This window comes from Erpetoichthys calabaricus, chromosome 7, assembly GCF_900747795.2.
Source record: "Erpetoichthys calabaricus chromosome 7, fErpCal1.3, whole genome shotgun sequence".
In the NCBI taxonomy this organism is placed as follows: domain Eukaryota; kingdom Metazoa; phylum Chordata; class Cladistia; order Polypteriformes; family Polypteridae; genus Erpetoichthys; species Erpetoichthys calabaricus.
Genome location: NC_041400.2, coordinates 153,264,785 through 153,277,554, shown reverse-complemented (window position 1 = coordinate 153,277,554; position 12,770 = coordinate 153,264,785). Strand labels below are relative to the sequence as shown.

The 12,770-nt window shown below is 34.5% G+C and overlaps 1 protein-coding gene across 10 annotated transcripts in view; it reads left to right on the top strand.

The window, feature by feature from the left end:
• rufy3 (RUN and FYVE domain containing 3) overlaps window positions 1-12,770 on the top strand; it is a 117,346-nt gene that overhangs the window by 86,627 nt on the left and 17,949 nt on the right. For 6 of the 10 annotated variants that reach the window (XM_028805575.2, XM_028805573.2, XM_028805572.2 and 3 more), the window contains 3 exons: window positions 6,807-6,974; window positions 8,301-8,398; window positions 11,447-11,566. In XM_028805575.2, coding sequence (XP_028661408.1) covers window positions 6,807-6,974; window positions 8,301-8,398; window positions 11,447-11,566 — 386 coding nt within the window. Of the gene's footprint in view, window positions 1-6,806; window positions 6,975-8,300; window positions 8,399-10,059; window positions 11,285-11,426; window positions 11,567-12,770 lie in introns of those variants that run through there. The other 4 variants (XM_028805581.2, XM_028805582.2, XM_028805583.2 and 1 more) reach the window with 2 other exon arrangements.

Sequence of the window (12,770 nt, the reverse complement as noted above, 5' to 3'; positions counted from 1 at the left end):
TATTGAGGAAAATTCATTGGGATTAATGAATGTCATTTGCAATCATTGTCATTCACTTAACTTCACAGAAGAAACAACTGGCAATACAAATAATGAAATTACACGTTGTTGTCAAAAGGGGCAGATTAGACTGCCTCCTTTACATTCATATCCTGAATATCTACAGAAGCTTCTAACTAACGATGTGCCTGAAAGTAAAAACTTTAGGAACTGCATTAGATCCTACAATAGTTCATTTGCTTTTGCATCTACCGGAGTACATATCAGGCCACCAAAAGGCAATGGCCCATACTGCTTTCGCATATGTGGTTAACACAACGCACTATATTATGTCCAAAAAATATTAATGTTAATCACATTAATAACCAGGTCATTTCATTACTTCCTGGAGAGACACGGCTCTTTCTAAGCTCTGACAAAGTTGACTCTGATGACGACAATGACATCTGAATTTCCCCTTAGAATATTTGAACACTATTAACCCGGACGGATGACCACAACACAACCTTACCCTTAAAAACGGAACAATAATCATGCTATTAAGAAACCTTAACACTAAACAGGGTTTATGCAATGGCACACGGTTAGTCGTCAACACCATAACACACGATGTTATTCAAGCAACAGTTCTTTCAGATTCACATGCTAACAATACTGTTCTCATTCTTGGAATTGACCTTACGAGTTCTGACCTAGAATTACCTTTTACATTGAAACACCGACAGTTCCCCATTAAACCTGCATTTGCCATGACCATCAACAAATCACAAGGACAAACCATGGACAAGGTTGGCATCTACCTCTCTGAACCCGTTTTTGGACATGGACAACTTTATGTTGCCTTCTCATGTGTTCGACGTTCATCTCACGTTAAAGTTAAAGTTAAAAATGATCCATGCCAAGGAAGACTCATTCAAAGACAAGACACCATCTTTTCTACTAATGTTGTATACAGAGAAATATTCCAATAAAACATTACTCTATGCCAAACACTCTATTTTGTATTTATATAGGCATCATCCAAACCTGCACACTATTCTATATCTAATTCATACATCTCACTCTTTGTCATGCCCCAACGCCAGGGGTTGGCGAGCGAAGCGAGCAGGGGGCGGAGCCCCCTAGTTACTTACTATAATTTTATTAACATTGCAGTACATTGAAGAAACAATCAAAAACAAGTGAACAAATGTGTCCGAAGAATGCTGTTTTTACTGATGTGTAGTGAAAGTTGTTGAAAGTTAGCATACTCTAATGTGTGATGCAGTCTTTTCAAATAAAGCCAAATATCTTTGCTTTAGTTCCACCTCGGCTGACTTTTTCATGTTATGTGTTGTAGTTAGCATATCTTTCACCTTCAGACACTTCGAAGTAGTGCTTTTCAATCTTTATTCCTTGGAGTGTACCATTAGAATAAGTGAGGGTTGCCCTATACATAGTATGATGATTACCGTCTTGTACATTTGCTGCAGTCTTCGCAAAGGTACTTGTTTTAGACCTTAAATTTATTAATAAAATCCTATTTGTTGCTAGTGCAGTTATATATTTTTAAAAGCCTACTACATAATTAATATGCCATTTCAAAAACAGCCTGTATGTTTTTTTTACTAAATAAAAGTTAGTGAATTTCTCAGTCATAACTTACAACAAGCAGGTATTTTTAGAGATAAGTAATGACCAGTAATTACCAAAATACACAATTTGTCACTGCAGATATTTTGATAACAACAAAAACTGCTCACTACTCACTGGGCCTAATCATTATATACTTAATTTAAAAAGTAATACTTGGGTAGTTTTGAAAATAAAAAAAGTCATTTTTAAAGTGCAGAATAAAGTCCCTGCAGACATTTTTTCATAAGTTAATTCCATAAGTTACTTCATTGTCCTCTGTCTCATGACAGTAGATCAAGTAACAAAGGCGACTTCCTGATGTGCTCATCCACTGTGCAAATGATACACACAAATTTCTACCAGTGTCTTGTTTTCACTGGTGTACTGCCCACTGGGGGTCTGGTGTTGGGAAATCAAAAACAATAATTTATAGTATTATATGTTGTATTTTAGTCTGCATTATTGTCTTTTATTCTATTTGAATGTTTTGTATATCCTGTATTTATCTTTATTTAGTGAAGATATTATTTGTGGCCAATGTTATATAGGTCCTGTTGTTCTTTTTGAATTTTGGGCAGGGTGCTATATAAATAAATTGTGTTCTTATTAGTATTTTTATTTTTTTTCTTTTGATGGCCCATTGTTTATAATAATAAGTGACAAAAACTAGAGCAGTTCTATATAAGGCAATTAATATATTGCATAATTCAGTGTAGAATATGTATTGCCGTTTTCTTCACATACATGTTTAAAAATATTAGATTGGCTTAAATGTTTATTCTAAATTGGTTTAGAACAATATTGCACAAATGCATAGTATATTTTAAAAAACGTAATCACTTTTATTATTAACGTTTTACTAAGCTCTAACGTGGTGTAAACATTAATTATATTGTATAGTTCGTTTCATGAATGTACAGATCTTGATGATTTTAATTTAGTCGACATGTTAAATGGTTCCCACAGACCCGAACACAACGTTAATGTTAATAGTGTATTTCACAGAAACGATCCATATTGTTTAGTTTGATGTATGACACGAAGTGATGGCAGAAACCCTCTGAACTTCACAATGATGCATTTTATTTGGTTTCTAAACGGGTCTTTGACCCAACGTTACTTTCCGGGCTTTGCCGAGACCTGCCGAAACCTTCCAAAAGTAATTTTATGAAGTCAGTCCTGAAACGAAGGTGACGCCACTTCTGGGTCTAAAACTGCGGGTCTACAACTGCGGGTCTGAAACTGCGGTGACGTATGGTGCTGTGGCTCTGCAAGTGGATGCTACTCAACTATTTGGCCTCAATACCAAACGGTACACCTGGTGGAAATCCAATGCAGCTCACCATCCACAACACACCATACCTACAGTAAAGCATGGAGGTGGCAGCATCCTGTTGTGAGAGTGTTTCTTTGCTGCAGGGCTTGGGGCTCTCATTAGGATAGAATGAAAAATGGATGGGGCAAAATACCGTTAAATTCTTGAGGAAAACCTGCTACCCTCTGCCAGAAAGTTTAAGATGGGTAGAATGTTCACCTTTCAACATGACAATGACCCAAAGCACATGGCAAAATTGACCACACAGTGGCTGAAGGAGAAAAAAGTGAATGTCCTTGTGTGGCCCAGTCAGAGCCCAGACCTAAATCCCATTGAAAATCTGTGGAAGAATTTGTAGATGCCGTGTTTCCCCGAAAATAAAACCGGGTCTAATATTAATTTTTGCTCCAAAAGATGCACAAGGGCTTATTTTCAGGGGATATCTTATTTTTATTAATGTACAACAATATACATTTATTCAAATTAAGTAATGTCATCTTCTTCTGAAATATTGTCATAACTCTCCACATTCAAACCCTGAATTCCAGCCTGAATTTCTTGCTAATCCAGCCAGTTTTAAGATCCTTCAGGATCGATGTGCGTGCTTCAATGTTGGATGAATGGTTCGATGTGGTGAAGCAAAATGGCGACATACAAATGTATTCATGTTGCTTTGATATACAATCGTTGCATATTCCCCAAAGTATTGACACAATATATTTTAAAAGTCTCATATACTACCATCTTTTGTGCCGTCTTTTTTTTTTTTTTTTTTCACCTGCACAATACCATCAGAATGTACGGGGGCGTATTTGAGTCACAGAGAAAAAAAATAAGGACATAATGAATCTAATCTAATTTAATCTATTTTGTGATTAAAGTGGAAATTTTGGCTTTTAACTCGTTTAACCTCGTAGTTTACTTTATCATTAAAGCTGACTGTCGTAAACGTCATCGTAAAACCAACCCAGTTTTAAATTGCTACGCGCTTCTGGGGCTTCCGCCTGACCTGACAGCAGCGGCAAGCAGCATCGCCACACAGAACACATTACATTTATAATATTTCAGCTCTCTGCACGTTTAGAATTCTTAGATTTATACTTGATATCACTTTCAGGATGAAATGCATTAAAATATGTATGTTACATTTTACAGATAAATCATTAACTTTATTTAAATAATAAATACTGTTAATAGTTACATATGGGTCGCGCTGCTGTCTCACAGGGAGTCGCGTCCATTATGATCCCTGCCAGGAGTTTGCATGTTTTCCTGGTGGGCTTCCACAGTGTGCTCGGTTTTCCCACCCATGACATGAAGGTTTGGGGATTTGGTGAAGCCACAATGACGTTAGTGTATGTGTGTGCTTGTGTTCACCTTGCGATGAGCTGATACCCCATCCAGGTATTTTGTTTCTATCTTGCGTCAATGCTTGCTGGAATGGGTGCATCCCCGAATTGATGGATGTAATCATTAAACATCCTTTTCAGAGATATTGTGGCATAGTGTCCTCGGAATTTAATGGATGTTTCAGGCACACGCGTTGCATCACGTGAAGTATAAACATGGCCTTAGGCGCCTTACTTTTCAGCTGACGATCCTGACTAGGGCTTATTTTTGGGGTAGGTTTTATATTACAGAGCAGCCTGAAAATTATGCTAGGGCTTATTTTCGGAGTAGGTCTTATTTTCGGGGAAACATGGTAGCAGTCCACCAATACTCACCATCCAATTTGACCGAACTTAGTATCCCAACAGACTCAAGGCTGTCACTAAAACAAAAGGTGGTTCAACAAAATATTGACATTGGGGGGCGTGATCCTTTATTAATCTCAGTATGTCTTGTTTTTGATTTTTTATAATTTTTCTGAACTATAGCTGTGATATCTTTCACTTTGATGTTATAGGTTGCATTGAGTAAGTAAAGCCGGGAAGAAATAGTTTTTGTGTGTGTCTTCATTTAAGGCTGTAAAGCAAAAAAAAAAAAAAAAAAGGGAATATTTCGAAGGGGTTGATATATATTTATATTTTGCAGAATTTTTCTGCGGTTTCTTTTAAAGACCCTACTCTATGGCCTCAACAAATTACTTCCATGCAGTTGCCTTTGTTTCAGCCACTAATGCAGCTGCTAGTTCCTGACCTGCCTTTAAATCTTAGTCAAAACGGGAGACCATTTTGCTGACAATATTTAGAGGTTGTCCTTGTTTAATTTAATAACTTCTCTCACGGTTGCAGTCCACCTGCAAGTCCAGTGGCTGTTTTTTTCTTAAACCTCACTTTCTTACAGCTGTGTCCACTACCAAAGACTTGAACAGCATCCATTCATTCTGCTTTCACAGACCTCTGCCATGATGCAGCAGAAACTCTTTCACAGGTGACAATAGCAAAGGGTCTATATACACCCTTGCCTAAAATGAATGTTACTGTGAATAGTTAAGTGAGCAGCAGATGATCTGACCACCTAAAGGCATAAAGTTATAGGTAACATATTTCTTTTCAGCATTTTATGCAAATTTAATGTATTATTTTTGTTTTGTACAATTGTACAGCGAAAAAAGGAAAGGAGCACCATTTGAAAGTTTTGGCACCCCAAGATGTTTGTGGTCTTGGATAACTCTTACGAAGGCCTCAGACCTTAATTAGCTATTTAGAGCAATGACTCGTTCACAGTCATTGTTAAGAAAGCCCAGATGATGCAAACTGCAAAGCTGTGTAAATTTTCTTCCTTCTTAAACCTTTTCTCAACAATCAGCAGCCATGGGCTCCTGTAAGCAGCAGCACTGCACTCTGAAAAATAAAATAATTTATGCTTACAAAGCAGCAGAAGGCTACAAAAAGATAGCAAAGCGTTTTTAGGTAGCTGTTTCCTCAGTTTGTAATGTTATTAAGAAATAGCAGTTAACAGGAATGGCGGAAGTCAAGTTGAGGCTCCACTACAAGGAAAAAGCAAATAGGTCTAAGGTAATGATTAATATTATATTCCCTCTATGTCTTTGAAAACCATTTTGGTCTTATGTCATGTGGTATATTTGTATGTGGGTGTGCATTTGCCTTTTTAATGCAAAGTTAACCATGAACTACCTTCTACATGCAGTACAATACAAGCAACACAATTCTTTGCACAAGAGTAACTGCTGAATAATTATGGAGTGGTTTACGCATCAAAAGCATTATTTTTAATTTTAAAATGTAATTTTAAAACAAATAGAAATGAGGAATAACTTGTTTTATTTCTACAAGCTGGATACAAAAACACAAGACATCAGTCTTAAAAACAATTAACGCCTGGAAAGTACTTTTATTTAAACCAGCATGAAGACAATTCTTGGCTTATATATGAAGCAATTGGGGAAAAAAAACTTTTTTGTTTCAAAAACATTCATACATCTACTAAAATATGTTTTGCTTTGTTTTATTATAAGACCCCACATAATTGTGTATTTTATATAACATATGTTTTTGAACATATAAAATGAGTGTTGCATCTTCCAAGCCGATTTTGTCTTTAAATAAGATTTTTTATGGTTTCACTTTTTTCTTTTATATTGAGATAATTTCTGTAATAAAAATATCTACAATAATATGCTTTACTCCATTACTATATTAAATAACATTTTTGCTCACAAATGGTTAACTTTTTTTCTTTTGCTTTGTTTAATTTCTCATTAAGCTTTATTCTGCTGGTCTCAACCTACATGAAATTAAAGTACATCTTTTTTGCATTGTGTTACAGACAGACATGATATTGAAAGCTAGCATCTGTTTATAACTACCTCATGAATACATTTCAGTTTCAGATGTTTTTCAAATAGAACTCTTAATGTGAATAAAGCTGAGAATATAGGAGAGATGGTTTTTAATTTTTCCTTGTTTTATAGGATGTTGAGAAGGAGCTAGAAGTACAGATTGGTATGAAGCAAGAAATGGAACTGTCCATGAAAATGTTGGAAAAAGATATCTGTGAGAAGCAAGATGCATTGGTGGCGTTGAGGCAACAGCTTGATGATCTCAAGACATTGAACCAAGAGCTTTCTCATAAATCACAGGTGTTTAACAATGGAGACATGTGCATGTGTTATTTGGGGACACTATTTCTTTCACTGGTATTAAAATGTTACAGTTGTGTGGCGCCCCAAACCCTCGAAACAACAGAAACACCGATAGTCACGGGTTCAAACAGAGGCTTTTATTATAAAAATACCTCACAAAAGTTTTCCCCCAGGTCACACAAGCACAAGTATAAATAATTTTTCTTTCCTCCTAGTGCCCTTTCTTTCTCCATCCCCTCACTCCAGTGAGCATTGACTTTTTTCATCCCAATTCTGGCTCACCACAGGAGGTTGGACGACTTCCTTTTATTTCAGACCCGAGAATACTTCCGGTGCCAGGGCATAGCCAGAAGGAAGCACTTCAATGCCAGGCGGAAGTCCTGAAAAGTACGGATCTTGAATCCCTGCAGCACCCCCTGGCAGCTCACATGGGACCCTGCAGGGCTGACTCTCAGCACAAAAACTCCCATCATGCCCTGCAGGGTTCCACATGATTACTGCAGTCTTGGGATGCTGCCATCTAGTGGCTGTTGGATAAAAACATTCAAAATTAAGAGCTTTTCCCTATTGCCCCCTTGTCCTTTCGTCCAGGTAAGGGTTCTGTGCTCAACCTGGTCAGGATGCCAGACAATCCTGCTTGGCACTTACACAGTATTGTATGTTTATTAGAAACTGTAAATTTCCCTTATGAATGTGGGTGTATGCCTTATACACCTAATATTGGTGGGTTGTCTTCAGCTCCTCGTGGCCCTCAACTGAATAAACTGACGGATGCACATTTGAGTTCCTGTACATAGGTTAACTTTGTAGGCACTTTATTTTTTTTAAAAAAATGCCCTTTATCATTTAAATCATTTTATTTTTATATGCAAACTTCAAATTACAGAAAGTCCAGCATGCTGTCCTCCAATTTATCCTTTTTCTAAAACCTGTTTATTTTAAGAGGCCACAGGGAGTCCGATCACATCCTGGCAGAATTTTTACTGAAGATGGGGCAGCAGGCCTTTGGAAGGTTTCACTCGTGCACACTTCCACACAGTAGGCTATTTAAGCTAACCTAGCCCACATTTATAGAATGGATGGGTTAACCCTAATCTGTGAAAACTAGATGGTCTACATGCCCCAATCCAAGAGTTGCATACCTTTTTAATGAACTGTAGGTACTGTTTCTAATTTGTGGCATCAAGCTCTATGAGGAAAACATGTTTTTATTCTTTTCACCTGTTGCAAAATGACAATGTTCACAATATAAGATATTTTATACACATTATCTTTATAGCAATTATATTAACCATTTTATATTTATTGGGACTTATTCTGCAGAGTTCTGATACTGTGATACAACAGAAAAGTGAAATTATCAAACGTCTAGAGGACCAAGCAAGTAGAATGACTACAGCTATTAAACAGCTGGAACAAAGGTAACAAACTTCCATTACTATATATGATATTAATAATGTAGTCTTACTGTGATTTTATGGAGAAATTAAATCTCTGTAGATCATTTGTTAAAACTGACCAGGTGCACTAAAAAAAGTATATTTGTATCCTATGGTACTTTTGTCATAGTTATTAAGTCTGATGTTAGAAGGTAACTTCAGTGTTTAAAATAAAAAATAATCCTAGTAAAAAATAAATTATATGTTTTATAAATAAGCTTAAGTAAGGAAAACTACAATTTCAGAATAGCAACAAAGACCATAAGCAGTTCTAGATTTATTATTACAGATACAAAGGAGAAGTAGCTGTAACTATAAAAAAAAATATTTTGGAACAACTTAATACAACTGTGCACTATAAATACACCAACTGAGCTTTGCTTTTGCTAAATATGATATAGTGCATGTGAATTTAATGTTCTCATTTCCTAAAGACTACATTATCAGAGGAAGTACATGCCTCATGTTGTTTCATAAAGGTCTTTCAGGGTTCTCACAGGATGAGCTGGTTTAACTGAAGAGTAATATTAGAGAACTGTTGGTGTTTCAGTTAAATATTCATTCAGTTTTATCTAGGTTGTAGTTTTTGTAGGAGAGCAGGTTGGTGGCATAGTGAAGAATGCTGTTATCTCACATTTCCAGGAGATATGACTCCAGTCATTTTCTATGTGGAATGTGTACATTTTGTCCTTCTCTTCATGACTGTTTCTCTCATGTTCTCCTCCTACATCTGACTGACCTGTGCATTAAGTTGTGCATTACTGTTTCTTGTACTTGACAGGAGTAACTATTTTCTGCATAATATGAAACTCTATAATAGTTATTCAAGTCTTAATATTAGTATAAAGTCTGTGACAAACTATGAAATCCTTTCTATTTACTTAGCTGTCTGATATCATTGCATGCTTCCAGGATTCAAAATTGTTTAAAAATTATTATCTTTCTACCTTTTTATCCAGAGAAACACTTGATTTTGTTAATGATCATCTCTGAATTTTAGAGTAATTGTTTAAGACATGCTTACTGGCCTGAATGATTGCTAATTTGAGCACAATTTTTTCTTGATATAAAATCTCTTTTTGTAACCTTCTGCCATGTGTTGCACATGTAGTAAAATGATATGCAAGATGTTGTTATACTTTTTGTTATACTTTTTTTTAAAAAAATGTTATAGGGTGAAATTAGCCACTTTGATTTAAAAGGTAATTTTTTGTGTGGTTCTGTAATGAGAAAATTAAATTCTTCTGCATGCTGTTTAAGTTTTTAAATGACAAAATCTTATATTAGAAGTGAGCATTTCCCTCTGAAAAATTGTTTTGTTGATAATTCATAAGCTCAGTGATATTTTTAATATAAACTTGTCATATTAATTGTTTTGTGCAATTTGGAGTGCTGCAACCTCTTTCATTTCATAGAAATGTGTCGCAATGTTTATTTGTGACAGTTTATCACTTAATTGCTATAAATGGAATATTTTCTTTTGCCTTCCCGTAATTCTTGATTTAATTTATTTAGAATATTAAGAAGTGTTTTAGACTGCCATCCTAATTTTTTTTTCCTTTTTTCTCTGTTTATCATATTTTTCTGTTTTGTTATACTGTATCATTTTCATTTCTCTCATTCTCCTTTTTTGTTTTTAATAGTGAAAAAAATATGGTGAAACAGGCAAGACACATCAATTCTGCTGCAAACAAATTAATTCAAAAAATGTATTAGTTAATTTCGGTGGTCTGGATTTTCTTTAATAAAAATAAATTTGAATTATGTTGGAAATACAATAATAGTCCTGAATTGAGTATCAGTTGCTAAGTACAGTATCCCTTTGTCAACTGTTAAAAAAATTCCTTAGTTTCATAGAAATATGTTTTCCTATTTGCATAACAAATAAAACTAAACTCCGTGCTTCTGCCGTTTTATCTTCAGTTTGTTTTTGTTTTTTTCTTTTTTTTCTTCTTACTAATACAGGCTTTTAGTTTTAAAACTACGTTTACATTGTTTTAGGGTCCAGTGCAGAGCGTGTATAAATACCAAATATTGGATACTGTAGAAAGTGTACCTATCAAATAAAAGGCTAAACTATTCAAAAGATTGTAATGTTAATTGATAACTAAATATCTTCAACATCACGTTTTCCTGATACTGTTAGGCTATGCATTTTCAAATGACAATAAGGAAGAAATATTTTCTGATATCTGCAATTGCTTGTGGAATTAAGAAAAGCTACGTCTGGAGAAAGTGTTTGCTAAGAAAATTACTTTTGTTTCTTACAGAGCAATCATGGCAGTTGTATTATAAAATCAAGAATTAAAAAAAAAAATCAAGAGAAATTTATTTCATAAGCACATTTAAGATTAGTACAATACATTTATATTAAAATGTAAAAGTGTTGAACTAAAAAACACCAGATTTTAAGCCAGTTGTTCAGTGATTTTTTTTTTTTTCAAATAAAGCCTTTTGAAATTACTCAGAACTGTCATTTTAATTTATTGCATAAATATAATTTATGTATACCTACAGCAGCAAATCTTTGTCACAAGCATTTTACAGTTATAATGGAACTATTTTAGCTACATGGCATTAATGAGCATACACTGATCATTTTGCTTAATTACAGTAAATGCAGTACTTTTAACAAATACAGCAAATGAAAGAAGGCTACATATGAACTGAAATATGACTGGTTCATTGCAAAGCCATGACAAAGGTCAAATTATTTGTAATTTTTTTTTATTCATTTTTCTTTTTTTACTAAAATAATGCCTGAGCTGATACTATATTTAAATAATTTTGAAAAGTGTAATTATGTTAGCCTGACTCATATCTGTAAACTGTAGTAAAATAGCATAATAAAGTCAAGATTAAAAACAATCTGCCTGATTCACCTTTTTACTAGAGTCTTTCATTGGTTATTACTTCCATGTATTTAAGTTATCCATTTGGGTTATTTCATTATTTTTTTTTGGTTAACCCAGACCTTCCTTCCTACCATGACTTTTGTTTTTACCACAAGTTCATATGGCTCAAATTCAGATTGCGGCAGTCAGAAAGAGAACGGCAGTCAGCAGAAGAAGCTAACAGACTATTCAAGAAAGAATTTGGGGACAAGATCGAGAGCCTGCAGACTGAAGTAGAACAGCTGAGAAAGATTCGGTATGTTTTCTTAAAACGATTTTGCATGATGGATACTATTTCTTGGAAAAACTTAATATATAACACAAATTCATTTAAGATTCTTAGTGAAGTGCACTTGATAGTCATACTTTTATTATTTTAACTTTTTGTCATACCTTACAGAATGTTTCTAAACTTTCTTTCTGTACATTACTTACCCTCCTTATCAACACTTACTATATTGGGTTTTTATCTCCCTACACATTAGTACTCTGATTGATAATATTGGTTAATATGAGTTCAGATGCGCAAAAAAACAAAACTTTGTTATATATTGGCTTTCAATTGCTATATATGTGTGCTTTATTGGAAATAAGTCATTTTAATTATTTATCAGTGATAATGCAAGTGTTGATTTGAGCTGATATAAATGGAGATTAACACTCATCAAGGAATAGTTGTAGTTTATCCCATAGTTTTCGTTCTCACTTTCTGCATTTTTTCCTGGACCTTCCTTTTTTTTTTTTTTTTTTTTTTTTTTTTATATATAATTAAAATATGTATGTGTTGTCACTAATAATAGAGTCAAATAACCAGTTAACAGAGATGATAAAAAAATATAAGAACATCTTTTTCCCCAAGTTTCTGGTACTCATTTTCACTAACACTCACATAACTTGCCCAAGTGGTGGTGTGCATTGCCGTCACATGCTGTATATTTGCATATTTCCTTTATGTGAAAGAAATCCAAAAGAGGTATTGGCCAGTAATAATCTGAAGATCACTTCAGGTAAGTAACTATAAATCTGTATAAAATATGTTCACTGTGTGTTAAGAGACTGATTAACAGAGTACCTGCAAGTGGATATTTGCATAAAAAACTGATATAAATATATATCATCCTTTTCAGTTCTGCCTACAAATTTTCAATCAGATTGAGGTCAGGGCTTTGTGATGGCCATTGCAATACCTTGACCTTGTTGTCCTATAAGCTATTTTGTCACAACTTTGGAGGGGTCATTGTCCATTTGGAAGACCCATTTACGACTGAGCTTCAACTTACTTGCTGAACTCTTGAGATGTTGCTGTAGTATGTCTACATAATTTTCCTTCCTCATGATGCCATCTATTTTGTGAAATACACCAGTCCCTCCTATAGCAAAGCACCCTCACAATATGATGTTCCCACCCCCATGTTTGGATGGCATTCTTCAGTTTGCAGGCTTCACCCTTTTTCCTTCAA